The 13,741-nt window shown below is 31.2% G+C and overlaps 1 protein-coding gene across 1 annotated transcript; it reads right to left on the reverse strand.

Moving 5' to 3' along the window:
* Positions 1 to 318: 318 nt before the first annotated feature.
* Positions 319 to 9,661, reverse strand: LOC109790959 (ABC transporter C family member 10-like). Its single transcript, XM_083076040.1, has 12 exons — positions 9,565 to 9,661; positions 5,273 to 7,338; positions 4,751 to 5,071; positions 4,585 to 4,671; positions 3,245 to 3,832; positions 3,004 to 3,168; positions 2,512 to 2,806; positions 2,161 to 2,375; positions 1,756 to 2,061; positions 1,615 to 1,678; positions 999 to 1,238; positions 319 to 608 (listed from the first exon to the last, which is right to left on the reverse strand). Exons 2-12 carry the CDS (start codon positions 7,310 to 7,312, stop codon positions 493 to 495), a joined length of 4,437 nt encoding a protein of 1,478 aa, XP_082932166.1. The 5' UTR covers positions 7,313 to 7,338; positions 9,565 to 9,661; the 3' UTR covers positions 319 to 492.
* Between the last annotated feature and the right edge of the window lie 4,080 nt (positions 9,662 to 13,741).

Below are 13,741 nucleotides of genomic sequence, written 5' to 3' on the forward strand. Positions count from 1 at the left end.
TGTATGCAAACGTGTAACCCGTCCTAGACACGAGACAGTTAATTATAATGTAAAAGTTGAGTTATTTTGTATTGCATTGACACATCAATTTAAAATGTCTCTGAAATGATTTCATCTCACAAAAAATACTTCCGTGTGATTCCATAATATTATCTTATTTTATTATAACTAATTAACAACAAATCATATATCTACATATATAAGTACAAACCCTAACGTTTTCCTCAATGTTTATTTTTAACGATTTTTAATAGAACAGTGTGAACACAATTTTGTGATGTAATCCATAAAAACCTAGCAACTATAAATATTATGTGATTAATATATAACAATTTTCATATATTTATTTCATATCTTTACATTCCAAAATAATAATTATCATGTTACAAAATTTTGATATACATATATTAAAATATTATATAAAAACATGAAATTTCAATAAACCGCACCGCAAGTCCATGTCTAGTTCACAATAAAACCAATTTTCCAGCATCAACGTGATTCTATAGTAGATTGAAAATGAGAGTAGTATTCATTGACAAGCTGCCTGAATAGTGATCCTTCAGTCTTCATTAGGCTCATTGGTTCATCATATTCCACCAAATTTCCTGTTAATACAATATCCTTTTCTTTGAAGAAAACATGTAAATGATAAGAAATACTCTTCAACTTCTTTGTTTGTTGTCTTCAAGTGTGAAATCAGGTAACCCATAATTTATAAGTTATCATTTATAAGCCATGGAAGTGTACGGAAATGTTAAATCAATTACCTTATTGTTTATCATATTACCATCTACGTTAATGCTATGCAACCAGACCCTTTTCTCAACAACAAACCTATGTGTTGTGTTGCTCAAACCAAGTGGTATTTGCACTCTTAAATGTTCAATTTTTATAAAAGGATAGTTTGGTATCAACATTAGAAAATGGAAGTAGACTTAAGGACTAGTCTTAAAAGTTTGTTAAATGATATAAAATGCAGTCAATATGCAACTTACCTTCACTGATTGAAAGAACCATTGTACAATCCATCACGGTTGGTATTCTGTGAGCTACTGTGATCACTGTGCAATCTGCAAACTCAGTCCTAATGGTTTTCTGCAGAATCATATCAGTTATGTTATCAATTGATGCAGTTGCTTCATCCAACACCAATATTTTACTTCTTCTCAAAAGAGCACGCCCCAAACAGAATAGTTGTCTTTGTCCCATGCTCCAGTTTGATCCCTCTCCAACAACTAAGTAACAATTTCAATGAGTCATTACTAATTAGGAAAAAAGCTCTTGCAGTATAGTAAAATTTTGGTTTAATTACCCTTGTGGTCCTTAAAGTTTCATGAACTTTATTTTTAGTCTCTATAATTAAAAATATTCATTTTAGTCTTAATTTATACATACTATTTTTGTTTCCTTTTAGTCTTTATAATTTCATAACTTTAGATTGTAATCCCTATAGCAGTATATGATAACGATAGGGACTAGAAACAAAAGCTGTATGTATAGGAACAAAAAGGGAATGTTTTGTAACTATAGAAATTAAAAGATAAAAGTTTATGAAACTATAAGGACTAAAAGGATAATTAAACAATAAAATTCTGAAACTTTAAGTTGTACCTGAGGAGTTGAGGCCATCTTCTTTCTCTTGAACAGTTTCTCGCAATTGACATTTACCAAGAACCTGAGTTTATATTATGCATGAATTAGTCCATATTTGCTCTGAAAATCTATGATAAAATGAATGTAACAAAGTGTTACCTCCCATATCTCTTGATCAGAATGTTGAGATAAAGGGTCCAAATTATATCTAACTGTTCCATTGAAAAGGGTAGGATCCTGAGGTATAATACAAAAACGTGACCTCAAATCATGAAGGCCAATAGAAGAGATGTCTATGCCATCAACTACAATTTTTCCACCAGCTGGCTCCACAAGACGAAATAAAGCACCTATAAGAGTGGATTTCCCACTGCCTGTCCTGCCAACAATACCAATCTTGTGCCCTCCTACAAATGTGCAAGTGATACCATGGAGTACAAGTGGCCCTTCAAGCCTATATCTTATCTGTTTTCGGTATACACCAGAAAATTGTGCAGTTCATTTAAACTCTTATATTTTATAACACTATCCTGCAAATTTTAAGATATGTAATTAAACAAGTACCTGCAGATCATGTATTTCCACTTTTCCTGCAACTGGCCAATTCAAAGGAGGGCGATTTCCTTCTATTACTTCTTCGGCCTCACTTGGAATATGCATATATTGATTTATCCTTTCTACAGATATTATATAATTTGCTAGATTGCATTGACTTTGAATTGAAACTACTAGAGAAGCGTTTAGGGAAAATCCATAAGAGAGAGCCATGCCAATAAATCCTGGAAAAAATGATATTGAAATTAAGAAGCATGCACCAAGAAAGTTAATGCTACTTTCTGAGGAAAAAAGAAAATAATTTTGAGGATAGTACTCAAAGAATGACATTTCAGAGGTCACAATGACCAAAAGTCCTACCAGGGGCGAAAGTCCCGGGTGGAAGCATAACCATGCAAAGCGCTGCAGAGGCGAGAACTACTGCAGAGACCATTTCTAAGCGTTGGATCAACCATTCATTTGAAGAAAAACTATGGAAGAAAGAACTGGCATTGATATCAATTAGATCAAGATTCTTATCAAAGAAACGAGCTTCCTCCTCAAAAGCCCTTATTGTCACAACTCCAGCAACAGTTTCAGCAAAATGATTAGCTACAAAGGATTTTGTTGTGCCATTCATCCGCATCACTTCTTTGGCAGAGGCAAAAAAGTATCTCTATTCAAAAACAGAAAGAACAAATCTTTAATATGCTTACCTTCCAAGTATTTGAAAGGCTAAAGTAGAGAAGGCTTAAAACATATCAGCTCCTCGTACAAAATTGAGGTTTATGTAAATGTATGTGCCAATAGAAATTAAAAAGAAGACACTATTTCTCTATTACAATATATTTCAAAGAAGAATCTGTTAATTACCTGCAAGCAAATCGCAATGTACACCATTGGTATAGAGACAACCAAGACTTGCCAAGTGACAATTGCTAAAACTAAAAGATTAGAACAACAAATTATAGGTCCTCCAACAGATATACCAAGGCTGAAGGGTATATCGAGATCCACAATGCTCAAATCTGATGAGACCTTGACAAGGAAATGACAGTCAAAATACTATTACCTTCATTATATTTCATTGCAAAGAAATTGTTTATATGCTTACTCTGCTAAGTATTCTTCCCATCGGTGTAGAGTCATAAAATGACATTGGTGCACGAAAAAGTGAATCCATCAACTGTACAAATAAATTTTGTGATGATTTAATACCCAAGGAAACTGTAGTTAGACATCTGATCAGTAAGAAAATAGTTGAAATTGCTCCAATCAAGATGTAAACAAGAATCAATTGTAACGAGCTGACATAGGGATTGTCAACATTTGCTGCCATCCATGAGTTTTGCAATATCTGGCAAATAACGAAGGCAATGTAACAAAGGGAAACCATAGAAAAGTATATATAGCCTTTCATCTGATTCAGATACTGCCTGTAAGGCTTCAACCCTGTGTCCCCTGTCTCTCTCTCTTCTTGCTTAATTAATTGATCTCTATTTGTTGCTTTAAACTGCTTCTCCATGAAAGCTTGTGTAATCTCTCTATCAGAAGTCAAATTTCTCTGGGAAGATGTAACACTCACAAATTGATTAGAATTAGAAGTTTCTTTGTGAGCATTGACAAGGTCTTGGAATTCTTGGCTTGAGCTCAAAATATGGTGATAAGGAGCTTGCTGTAGGATTTCTCCATCTGACATGAACTATAATGGAAAATAACTCAGTTACAAAGTCCAAGTTGGAAAAAAATGACTGAAAAATAACTAAACAATGATTTTTTTTTGGATAACCATGTTATTCGTACGAAATATCCACTAATTTTACCGATAAATAATCTTTGTGAGAGAACATGACTGATCACCTTTAGTGGGATCTCTCCTTTTAACCATGTTCAATTCGAGATCTTACTTAAGGAAACTGAGTGCAGTACCACTTGGACCAACAACTTGTTGGTAACTAAACAATAATTTACTACTCACTTAGCAACATTAAAATGAAGTGGCAAAAACTACTATAGCAGGAACAAGAGCTCAAATATAAGCTTCTAAAGTCAAAACAGTCCATTTCTTTCTGAATTGAGGAACCTTGTTATTATTGATTCTGGAAAATTAATTATCTTCTCTAGTAGATTCCACTCATCTTCGAAAAGTATTTAATGTTAAAGTCTTGATAGTAATTTAACAGGTATTTTCCTTAGGAAATGTTAAAAGTATTAATTATGATACATGGGTGAAAAACAGCATAATAATCGACAGGTCTCGTTCTTTAGCCTAACATGTTAAACCAAATAGGTAGAAGCAGGATAAACAAGAAAGATATTGAAACAAAACAAAAATGAAACCAATTAGTTCATTACAAATCAACAATTGCTAGTTACATGGCAGGAAACAGAGATATGAAAGATGAACAGTGGCATTGGCATTCTAAATTAATGCCTTAAGATGAATGAAATTACCAAAACAGAATCAAACGCTGGGAGAAAGTCAACTTGATGAGTCACGAGTAAGACAGTCTTCCCTTTTAGTCCTTCCATGATGTATTCCTGCCAAGATTCGAAGACATCTTTCAGTAAAGAATGACAAATATACAAGCAGCATTTGATGAAAGGAAGATGTCATTACATTAAACAAATTTGTGGCTGTATTTGCATCAACAGCACTGAATGGATCATCCAAGAGATATACATCAGCATTCTGATAAAGAGCACGAGCAAGTTGAATTCGCTGCTTTTGACCTCCACTCAAGTTAGTTCCTCTCTCACCTATTTCAGTTAAGTCACCATGGGGAAACAGCTCAATGTCCTTAACTAGTGAAGATCTATGAAGTGTTTCTTGATATCTATGCATGTCCAAATCAGATCCAAACAAAATATTTTCCCGTAATGTACCCGTCTGTATCCATGCTGTTTGCGAAACATATGCAAACTTCCCATAAATTTCAATCTGTAAATCAGAAAATGAAATAGACATTCATAACATTACTGGTTAAATTAAGGACATGAATGCTTCACTGCAATATGGTGAGGACATTTACTAAATATACTTGGTGACAGAAAAGTAGGAATGTCATTCATATTATAACCAACCAGAGCATCACAAGTTTTCATATGGTATTTTATGAGCAAACAAAGAATAAAAGATTACATTTCCCTTTGTCTTAGGAACTTCTCCAAGAATTGTTGCTAAGAGGGTTGATTTTCCTGAGCCAACTTGTCCACAAATAGCCACCTTTTGCCTTTGTTTAACCTCCAAGTTTATGTTCCTCAAAGTAGGCTTTGATGCATTACCTTCCCATGAAAAGTCAGCAGATTCGATTAAAATTGAGCCTCTAATATTATCATCAAAACACTTGTTCTTGAAATTTTCACTTTCCAGTTCAGATGCTTTGAGGAATTTAACAATCCGAGCAAATGCAACTTTTGCTTGAATGACTGCCCCAACAACATCTGGGATGGCTGTTATTGGCTCTTGCACAAGGCGTAAAGTAGCCACAAAGGTAAATACATTATTTGCATGTAAAGGAATGTTCAGAAAGTAACATGCCCAAAAGGAAACAGCAGAGACCAAAATAGGTGCACTCCAAAAGAGAAATATATTGTATGCCCTTCTTAATTGCACTGAAGCTAAAAATTTGAGTTCCACATTCCTCAACTTTTCTATAGCATTTTTATAATGACTTTCCCATGCATATAGTTTTAGCACTTTCATATTCACAATAGCCTCGGAACTAGCCTTCAATCTCTCATCTTGAGCCACCATGAGTTTGGTCTGAAACTTGTGTTGTAACTTTGCTAGTGGAGTATTGCAAAGCATAGTAAGAACTATCACAACCAATGAGGCAATTGTTGCTAGCCCAATAGCACGGAAAAGTATTACTAATGCAATACACAGTTGGATGCTTGTAGTCCATGTCTGGTGAAACCAAAATGGGAATTCTCCAATTCTATAAGCATCCACAGTCACATAATTCATTATCTCACCACCAGAGTGTGTCAATTTAGCTACATTGGATAACCTCAATAGCTTTTTATAAATGCATGTAGTAAGCAGTGACTTAACATTCATCCCAACAAGTCTACTGCGGAAATACCATTGCCTTTGTGATTGGGATTCTATGATCTTTATAAAGAAAAGTGATATGGCCAATACATAACCTTCATATTTGAAACTTCCTTTACCCTCAGAAACCAATATAAAGGCATTTAGAAGTAAAGGACCAGCAGATTGAGAGAGTACTTTGAACAATGCAAAAATCCCTGATATCAAAATCTCTCTCCAGTGACACAAAATTATTACCCACAAAATTGACAGTGATGACGGTTCCTTTTGTTTCTGTTTGTTCAATTGTTCTACAAACAAAAGGTAACAAGTTTCTGCTCGATCTAACTCCCGCAACTTTGGGATATCCTCATCCTCAAGTGTTTTATCTTGACCCCTTTTCATCAATGGATTCAACCACCAAAATGACATCCTACTAAAGAATCCAGCTTTGGCAAATGGGGTTACGTAGCTAATAGGATCAACTTCATTGAACTGGCCATTTAAAGGAGCATAATGTCTTTCATCATTTTCTTCATTAGTGTCTTTACATTTGCATGTTTTATAAGTGCATGAGAGTAGTAAAATTGCTCCTGGAAATGATAGAACGTCTAAAGTAGCCTTCAGAGACATTTCTTTGCTAGTAATTGCATGAGAAATGGAAAAAGCACATAGCATAACAGAAACAAAGAACATAAGAATAGAAAATAACCATAACCATACTCTTGCTAGTTGCTTCAACTGAAGACTTACGATTAAACCTACTAACAACCATGTGAATCCCTGAAAGAGTTCTAATAACCACCAATTAAGAGGAAAAGCAGTGTTCGTTTTCCTCAACTTTTCCTCTAAAACCCAAATACCTAAACACAAATGCAACAACCCAAGACTACCATCGATTATGATAGATACTAACTGCAAATTTGAATAACTTTCCATTCGGATTAGAGTCCAAAATGATCTCGGTGAAGACTTGTGAATCATTTTTAGTGACAGCATGATCAGTAGTAACACATCAAAGCAAATAACCAACAAATGGCTGAAGCATGTAGAAGGATCTTTCAAAAACTTGAAATCATAACACAAAGGCTTTCTTCCACACTCAGAATCCCCACAAATCATGCTCCAAAAATCCTCCATCTTCATTTTGGCTTCTCTTCTCTGCTCAAACTCTGTAACATATAGGGCAACTGAATCATATCTTTACCGAGAAAACTGTTGGATACAAACAAGTCCCACATTAATAAAATAAGAGAAAAAATAACAATTTATAAAACACACACATACTGCAATGTTAGAGAGGCTTTTTGGGTAATGACCAAAAATAAAATCATAAGCGCTTTAGACCCAAAACGGACAATGTCTCATCATTATGGAGTATATTTGTGTAATAACCTTATAAAAATAACCCATCAAAAACTGTTTTCTAAAAGTTGAACAATATTTGAACCAAAGAATGCAGCTCCTATCAATTGTAGAATAAGAAACACAGCTGTCACCATGAACCAAGTCTTCCAAATGCTAAATTTATTACTTCTTAGCTAGGTGGGGGTTGCAACTAACCCATGCAACAATATTTTGGGCTTGAAACCTTGTGCTGAAATTCAACTTATTCAATAGAAATAGAAGGCAAGGGTGGAACTTAGAACTATTATCATCTTAGAAATAATCCTCTTGGAAATAAAAATTTATAGTCATATCATCATATGAACCAATTCACCTAAAAGCTTATGACTCCTCTAGAATGAATCATTCACTTTTGAGAGTACTAGTAGAGATAAGAGATCCTAACCTCTTAATTTTTTTGAAAATTAATAAAACAATAAAAGATATAGTGAAATAGATGATTGTGGATGATTATTTAAAGAGAACATGAGTTATTTTTTTTTTACTTTTTAATATTTGAATAATATAATGATTTACTATAAAATGAAGATTCAAAAATGGTTACACACTTCTATCTCCTTATAATACGTACTTAGAGAAAAAAGAGGTGTCTCGTGCCTCTCCATTTGAAAATAAAAATAAAAAGATAATAAGTTGTTATTTAAAAGATGAAATTTTTGAAAATTAAATATCATGGAAAGTAAAACAAATGAAAATAAATAAATAAAATATAATGAAGTACAAAGTGATTTAATCGCTTAGAAATAATTATAAAAATAAATTAGACCAAACTTTATATACATCAAAATTTGATATCCCTTTTTTATTAGTATAAATTATAAAGTAATATCAATCATTAATTTTCCTTCAACGACTTAGTTTACTTATTTTTATCCTTACTTATTCTGGAGAAAATAAAATAAAATAAAATAAAAGCTTACCCAAAGTTTGTTAGAACACATTAGATATTTATGTTTGTTACTTTTTTTTAAATTGGGTTGGCATAGTATTGGAGAGTTATACCCAAACAACAACAAAAAAGTCCAAAAAACCTAAGTTATTAGGAACATAAGGAAGGCTAACTAAATAATCATAGGTTAAATTATTGTTTAGTCATCCTATTTATTTTTAAATTTCAATTTGATTTTATTATTTTTAAATAATTTAATTTAATTTTTTAATTTTTTAAAAATGTTCAATGTTATCCTTCCGTCCAAATTTACATTAATGATGTTAATGAAATCTGAAAGAAGGACATCATTGAATGTCGTTTGAAAATTAGATGACCAAATTAAATTATTTAAATGTTTAATTTAATTTCACTGTTTTAAAATAATTTAGTCCTCTAATTTTTATAAAATATTTAATGTTGTCATTTTTCATCTAATTTCTTTAACGTTGTTAGTATCTATTTGGACGAAAGGATAACATTAGAACATCTTTTAAAAATTAAAGACCCGAATTGAATCTTTTAAAAACAATGAGACTAAATTAAATTCTAAAAATAAATAAAGAAATTAAAAATATAATTTATCATATACAAGAAACACCAGAAAGCAAACTTCATAAGAAAAAAGAAATATTAAACATACAACGAACCAAGAAAAAAAAAAACTAGTCTTTCTTAAAATGTAAACTGTTTATGCCAATTGTATGGAGTATTTAGTTTAAAAGGCAGTTGCATATGCATCCACTACATGACACAAGTGTTTGTTTCAAGAACACAATTTCAGCTTTGCAAAATAAACACTAAGACACTTTTTCAACGCATGCAACACAACCGATTTCAGCTGGGTCACTTAAAGGGTCTCTCAGATACTGAATAATATAGAAGAAGAAAACGAATCCAAAGACAGATGATTGAGAGACACAGGAAACAAGAGTGTGATATCATAGAAAGAAGATAAATAACAACAAATCATATTACGTTGGGCTCTTCATGTTAATAAAACATAAAACCTTAGAAGCGTTTAAAACTACATGCAAGAATAGAACATACTTGTAATAATTACCTAGGGAAAGAAAAATCAAAGCAACTTCACAATCGTCTATGTTGAATGTTGTCAAAGGGAAGAACCTTTGGTTGTGAACCTCCCTATTATATATGACTGCATTAAAGTATCTATGTACATCAATATACTATTTGGTATATGATTTTCTTTAACCATTTTACAATTTGTATGAAATATTCAAATGACTAATTTTTTTATATAAAAAAATATCTAATCATTACTTTTAATAGCATTTCTTTTCTCCAACACATTTTTTTCTATTTTCAAATTCAATTCAAAACCTTATTAATTAGAAGATTAAATGCTGCATGCATGTTAAAAAATCAGTATTTTTTATTATTTGGTATAATTGCTATTTGTTCATTAGATGGTATATCTTTTGGTATGTTAAAGTAGACATTATTAAAATAATAAAACCAGATCTTCTATAAATCTGAAAGCAATAATAAATAATAATGTGTTACACGCGGTAATTTTTTAAGGACGCGTTGCATGCATGGTTAGTAATAAAACCCAGCTACTTAACCTTTTTTTTATTTTTAATAAAACCTCAGTCTTTTGAGATATTCAATCTTCATAAAGCACTGTTTGGCTTAAAATATATTCAATTGACTTGTAGAGTTGTAGTTGTAGTCGTTTTTTAGAGATAGCTATTGCTCATAACACCTAGCTCCCCTCCATAGTAATAGATCAAATTTGTGGGTTTAATGATTAATTCCATGCAAACATATTTTGTCAAGTTCTAATTAAAAAGATTCAAAATATTTATGGTAAAATGCTAGAAACAGAAATAATTTTAATCTAAGAAAAATATTGTCATTTCACGAAAGTTATTTCAATGAGTTTATTATGATTTGATCGCATATATAAAATTTAGAGGTCAACAATAATCTTTTATTCGTACTATATAATCTTTAGAATTAAATCCTCTAACATCTCGAAAGTGAATAATGCGATGACCTTTCATATTATAAATATTAGTCTTTCATATAATGTTTAAATTTATTTAAAATTAATATAAAATAAAAGTAACATGTAATGCATATAAATTAATATGAAATTTATATTTGTTTCTATTTATATTGTGTTGAATTTACATGTCGAAAGATAGCGCAACTTGGTTAAATTTCATAGGCTCTTGTACCTTGTTAAATTTCATCTTAAACTCAATTGGCATTAAGTGAAATTGTTCAATATATATATAAATTGCATCCAATAATAATTGAATAGGCAATGTAAGACTTTCCAACACCCATCACAAAGTGATCACTAGAAACAGCCTGAAACTATAAATAGGAATTGTTGCACCATTTTACATTTTCTCTTTTCTCTCTTCCTTGTGTTCTTAGTGCTAGAAATTAATAGGTTTGAGTTTTGATTCTTGAAGGTTCTTTGATGGAGGTTTGCTCTGGGAATGGATATGTAGCTGAATGGATTGCATTCATGGATCTTCTCCATGCTCCAATTTTGTGAGGGAAACTTTAATATCATTTTTCAAGTCCTTTTGTAGTGATATGATATTGATACTTTGTTCTAAACTTTGTGATTCCTTTAATCGTATCTTGATATCATACAATACATCTTCTCTTGTTGTATTCTTTCCCCCTGTTAATGAATTTACACAATTATTTCCAAGCTTGTTAAGGTTTTTCAATTATTATTCTGTTTTAACATAAACAACTAACAATGCTTCTTATCATTATAAAAGGATTCATTCACCTTCAATGAAATTTAAGTTCATTATTCACCACAATCTTTTCTTCTAACAACTCCACTTCTCTAATGGCATAGATTCAGCTTTGGTAAAAAAATTGTTCCTTAGATACTACCAAGGATAGTATTTAGAGGAGAAAAATGAGATGAAAGGTAAATGGAAAGGCAAGGATTAGAGAAGTAGTTTAAATAGAAGAGATAAGAGAGGTTTACTAAGAAAATAAAAATGGAAGGATGAAGATATAAAACTCGTCGGGCATTTCTCTTTTAGTTGTTGAACCCTTCACACCATAAGGCCCTTTAATAGAATCCATCAACTATAACTTCCTCTAACAATGTGATTCAGTAACCTAAAAATCACTATTAAAAAAGTGTCATTTTCTTATGAATTTTTCTATAAAAAAAATATTCGCATATGCTAATTTTCTTGTAATAATAATTTCACAAATTTTTTTTACAAATTTATTTATGAAAAATAATTTAAAGTTATTTCTTATAATTTTTTTATGAAAAATAAAGTACAAGAAATTTCTATAAATTTTGCTATAATTTTAAGGATCGTAAAAAAAATTTCCATGGTAAAAATTTGTAAAAAATATTGTAAGAATTTTATTTTGTTTCTTGTAAATTTTCTTGCAAAAATAAATTCGTAAGAAACTTTCCTACGATTCTTCTTTTTTGCGATTTTTTTGTAGAAAATTTTCCTGCGAATTTTTTCTCAAGAAATTTCGCAGGAGAATTTCTAGTAAATATTAAAATTTGCAAAAAATATATTATCTATGAAAGTATTACATGTAGATAAAATTTAACCGAAAAATTAGTAAGAATAATGTTTGCTACAAATTTTAATACAAAATTCACAAAAAAAAACTCATATAATAAGATAAATTCTAGTAGTGAATGAGACCAACATTCCTTTACAAGCTTCCCAAATAATGATTTTTCATTATTCATCAAGCTCATTGGTTTATCCCCAAGATACTACAAAAATATCTTAATTTTGGAACCGAAGCTACAAAACTAGCAAGAAAAACTCAAAACCCAGATCAAAGAAATAGAGATAATTTGTGTTGTGTGATAGAGATGAGAGTTTTGCTACTCATGAGTTCTTCTTCTTCAAAAGGTAGAGCTATTTACTGGAGGCTAGAGGTACACGAGAATTAAAAATTAATTTAAAGGAATAAAGAGTAATAAAGCACCAACGACCAGAAAATAAAAATCATTAAAATGGGATTTTATGAGTAATTAATTTATGAAGATGCTAAAATAGTTACTCTGGTGTAAGCTCTTAATGTTTGAAAATATTTAAAAATAATATTAAATTTTCATAAAAATTGTGAGAAGCTCATGCATCTCATCCATAAGGGGGATAAATCAGTTGATGTGCACTACAACAAACCCATTTGATCTCACGCGAGCCTCTCCACTCTTACTAGCCTCTTTGTAAGTCTATATCACAACTTGATATTAAACCATTCTCTACAAGCAATACCAACCTATGTAGGACTTCTACAATTTGTAATACCTTAGATATAACAATCCATAGCATATTACAAAAGGTAAGGGAACATTTTAAAGAAGAGAGATAGAAGCTCTGGATTCTTTTATAGGATGTAATGCATCAAATATGGTATAACAAGCTATTGAACCAAACCTTAGACTGATAAAATCTAATACATAATGTTTTGAGTGAGTAAGCCATATTAAACCTAAAACACTTGACATGTGTTAAAAGTTAACCAATCAAAACACACTCCACAATTCTTGTTTTTATCCTTGTGTTGCACTTTTATGACATGTTCTTGTCCAATATTCATGAGTCTTCTAGAGATTTCGCCAAAATCTCATACATATGACCCCACTTGACACTTGTGTAGGTGATTTCATCAAGTGTATGTTGCTTCCTACACCACCCATAAGGGATATGAACTTCATTTAAAGTTTTATTTTGTTAAGCTTTCTCATAACCACATAATGTTTAACTATAAAACTTATCTTCTCAATAATGCAATACCTAGCACTTTCTCACGTCATTTGGAGGAACCAAAATTGAATTCTAATCAATTTTAGTACTAGGAGAACTAATAAATGACTTGTTTTTCTCTTCATGGGATTTTCAAACACAAAAGTTGGGTTACCATAATAGTTTGTTTTTAGGTGGCTTATGTCTGATTCCTCTTAACGCTTCTAAAATCATTTTTCTTCGTAGGAGTTTTGTTAGGGAACCTGCTAACTTTCCTTCTATTTTCACTAATCGATGGAAATTGTTCCATCCTTTGGCAATGACTTTATCACATAACATCTCAATTGTATGTGCATATTTTTCCCATTGTAAGTTTTGTTCTTAGCTATAACTATTGTCGATTGGCAATAACAATGCATTGACAATAACAATGCATTGACACTGATGTAGTTAGTTTTATTCTCAAAGGATATTTGCTAAGTTTTTCAACCACTCAACCTT

This window comes from Cajanus cajan, chromosome 1 (assembly GCF_000230855.2).
Source record: "Cajanus cajan strain Asha chromosome 1, NIPB_CcT2T_4, whole genome shotgun sequence".
Taxonomy (NCBI): domain Eukaryota; kingdom Viridiplantae; phylum Streptophyta; class Magnoliopsida; order Fabales; family Fabaceae; genus Cajanus; species Cajanus cajan.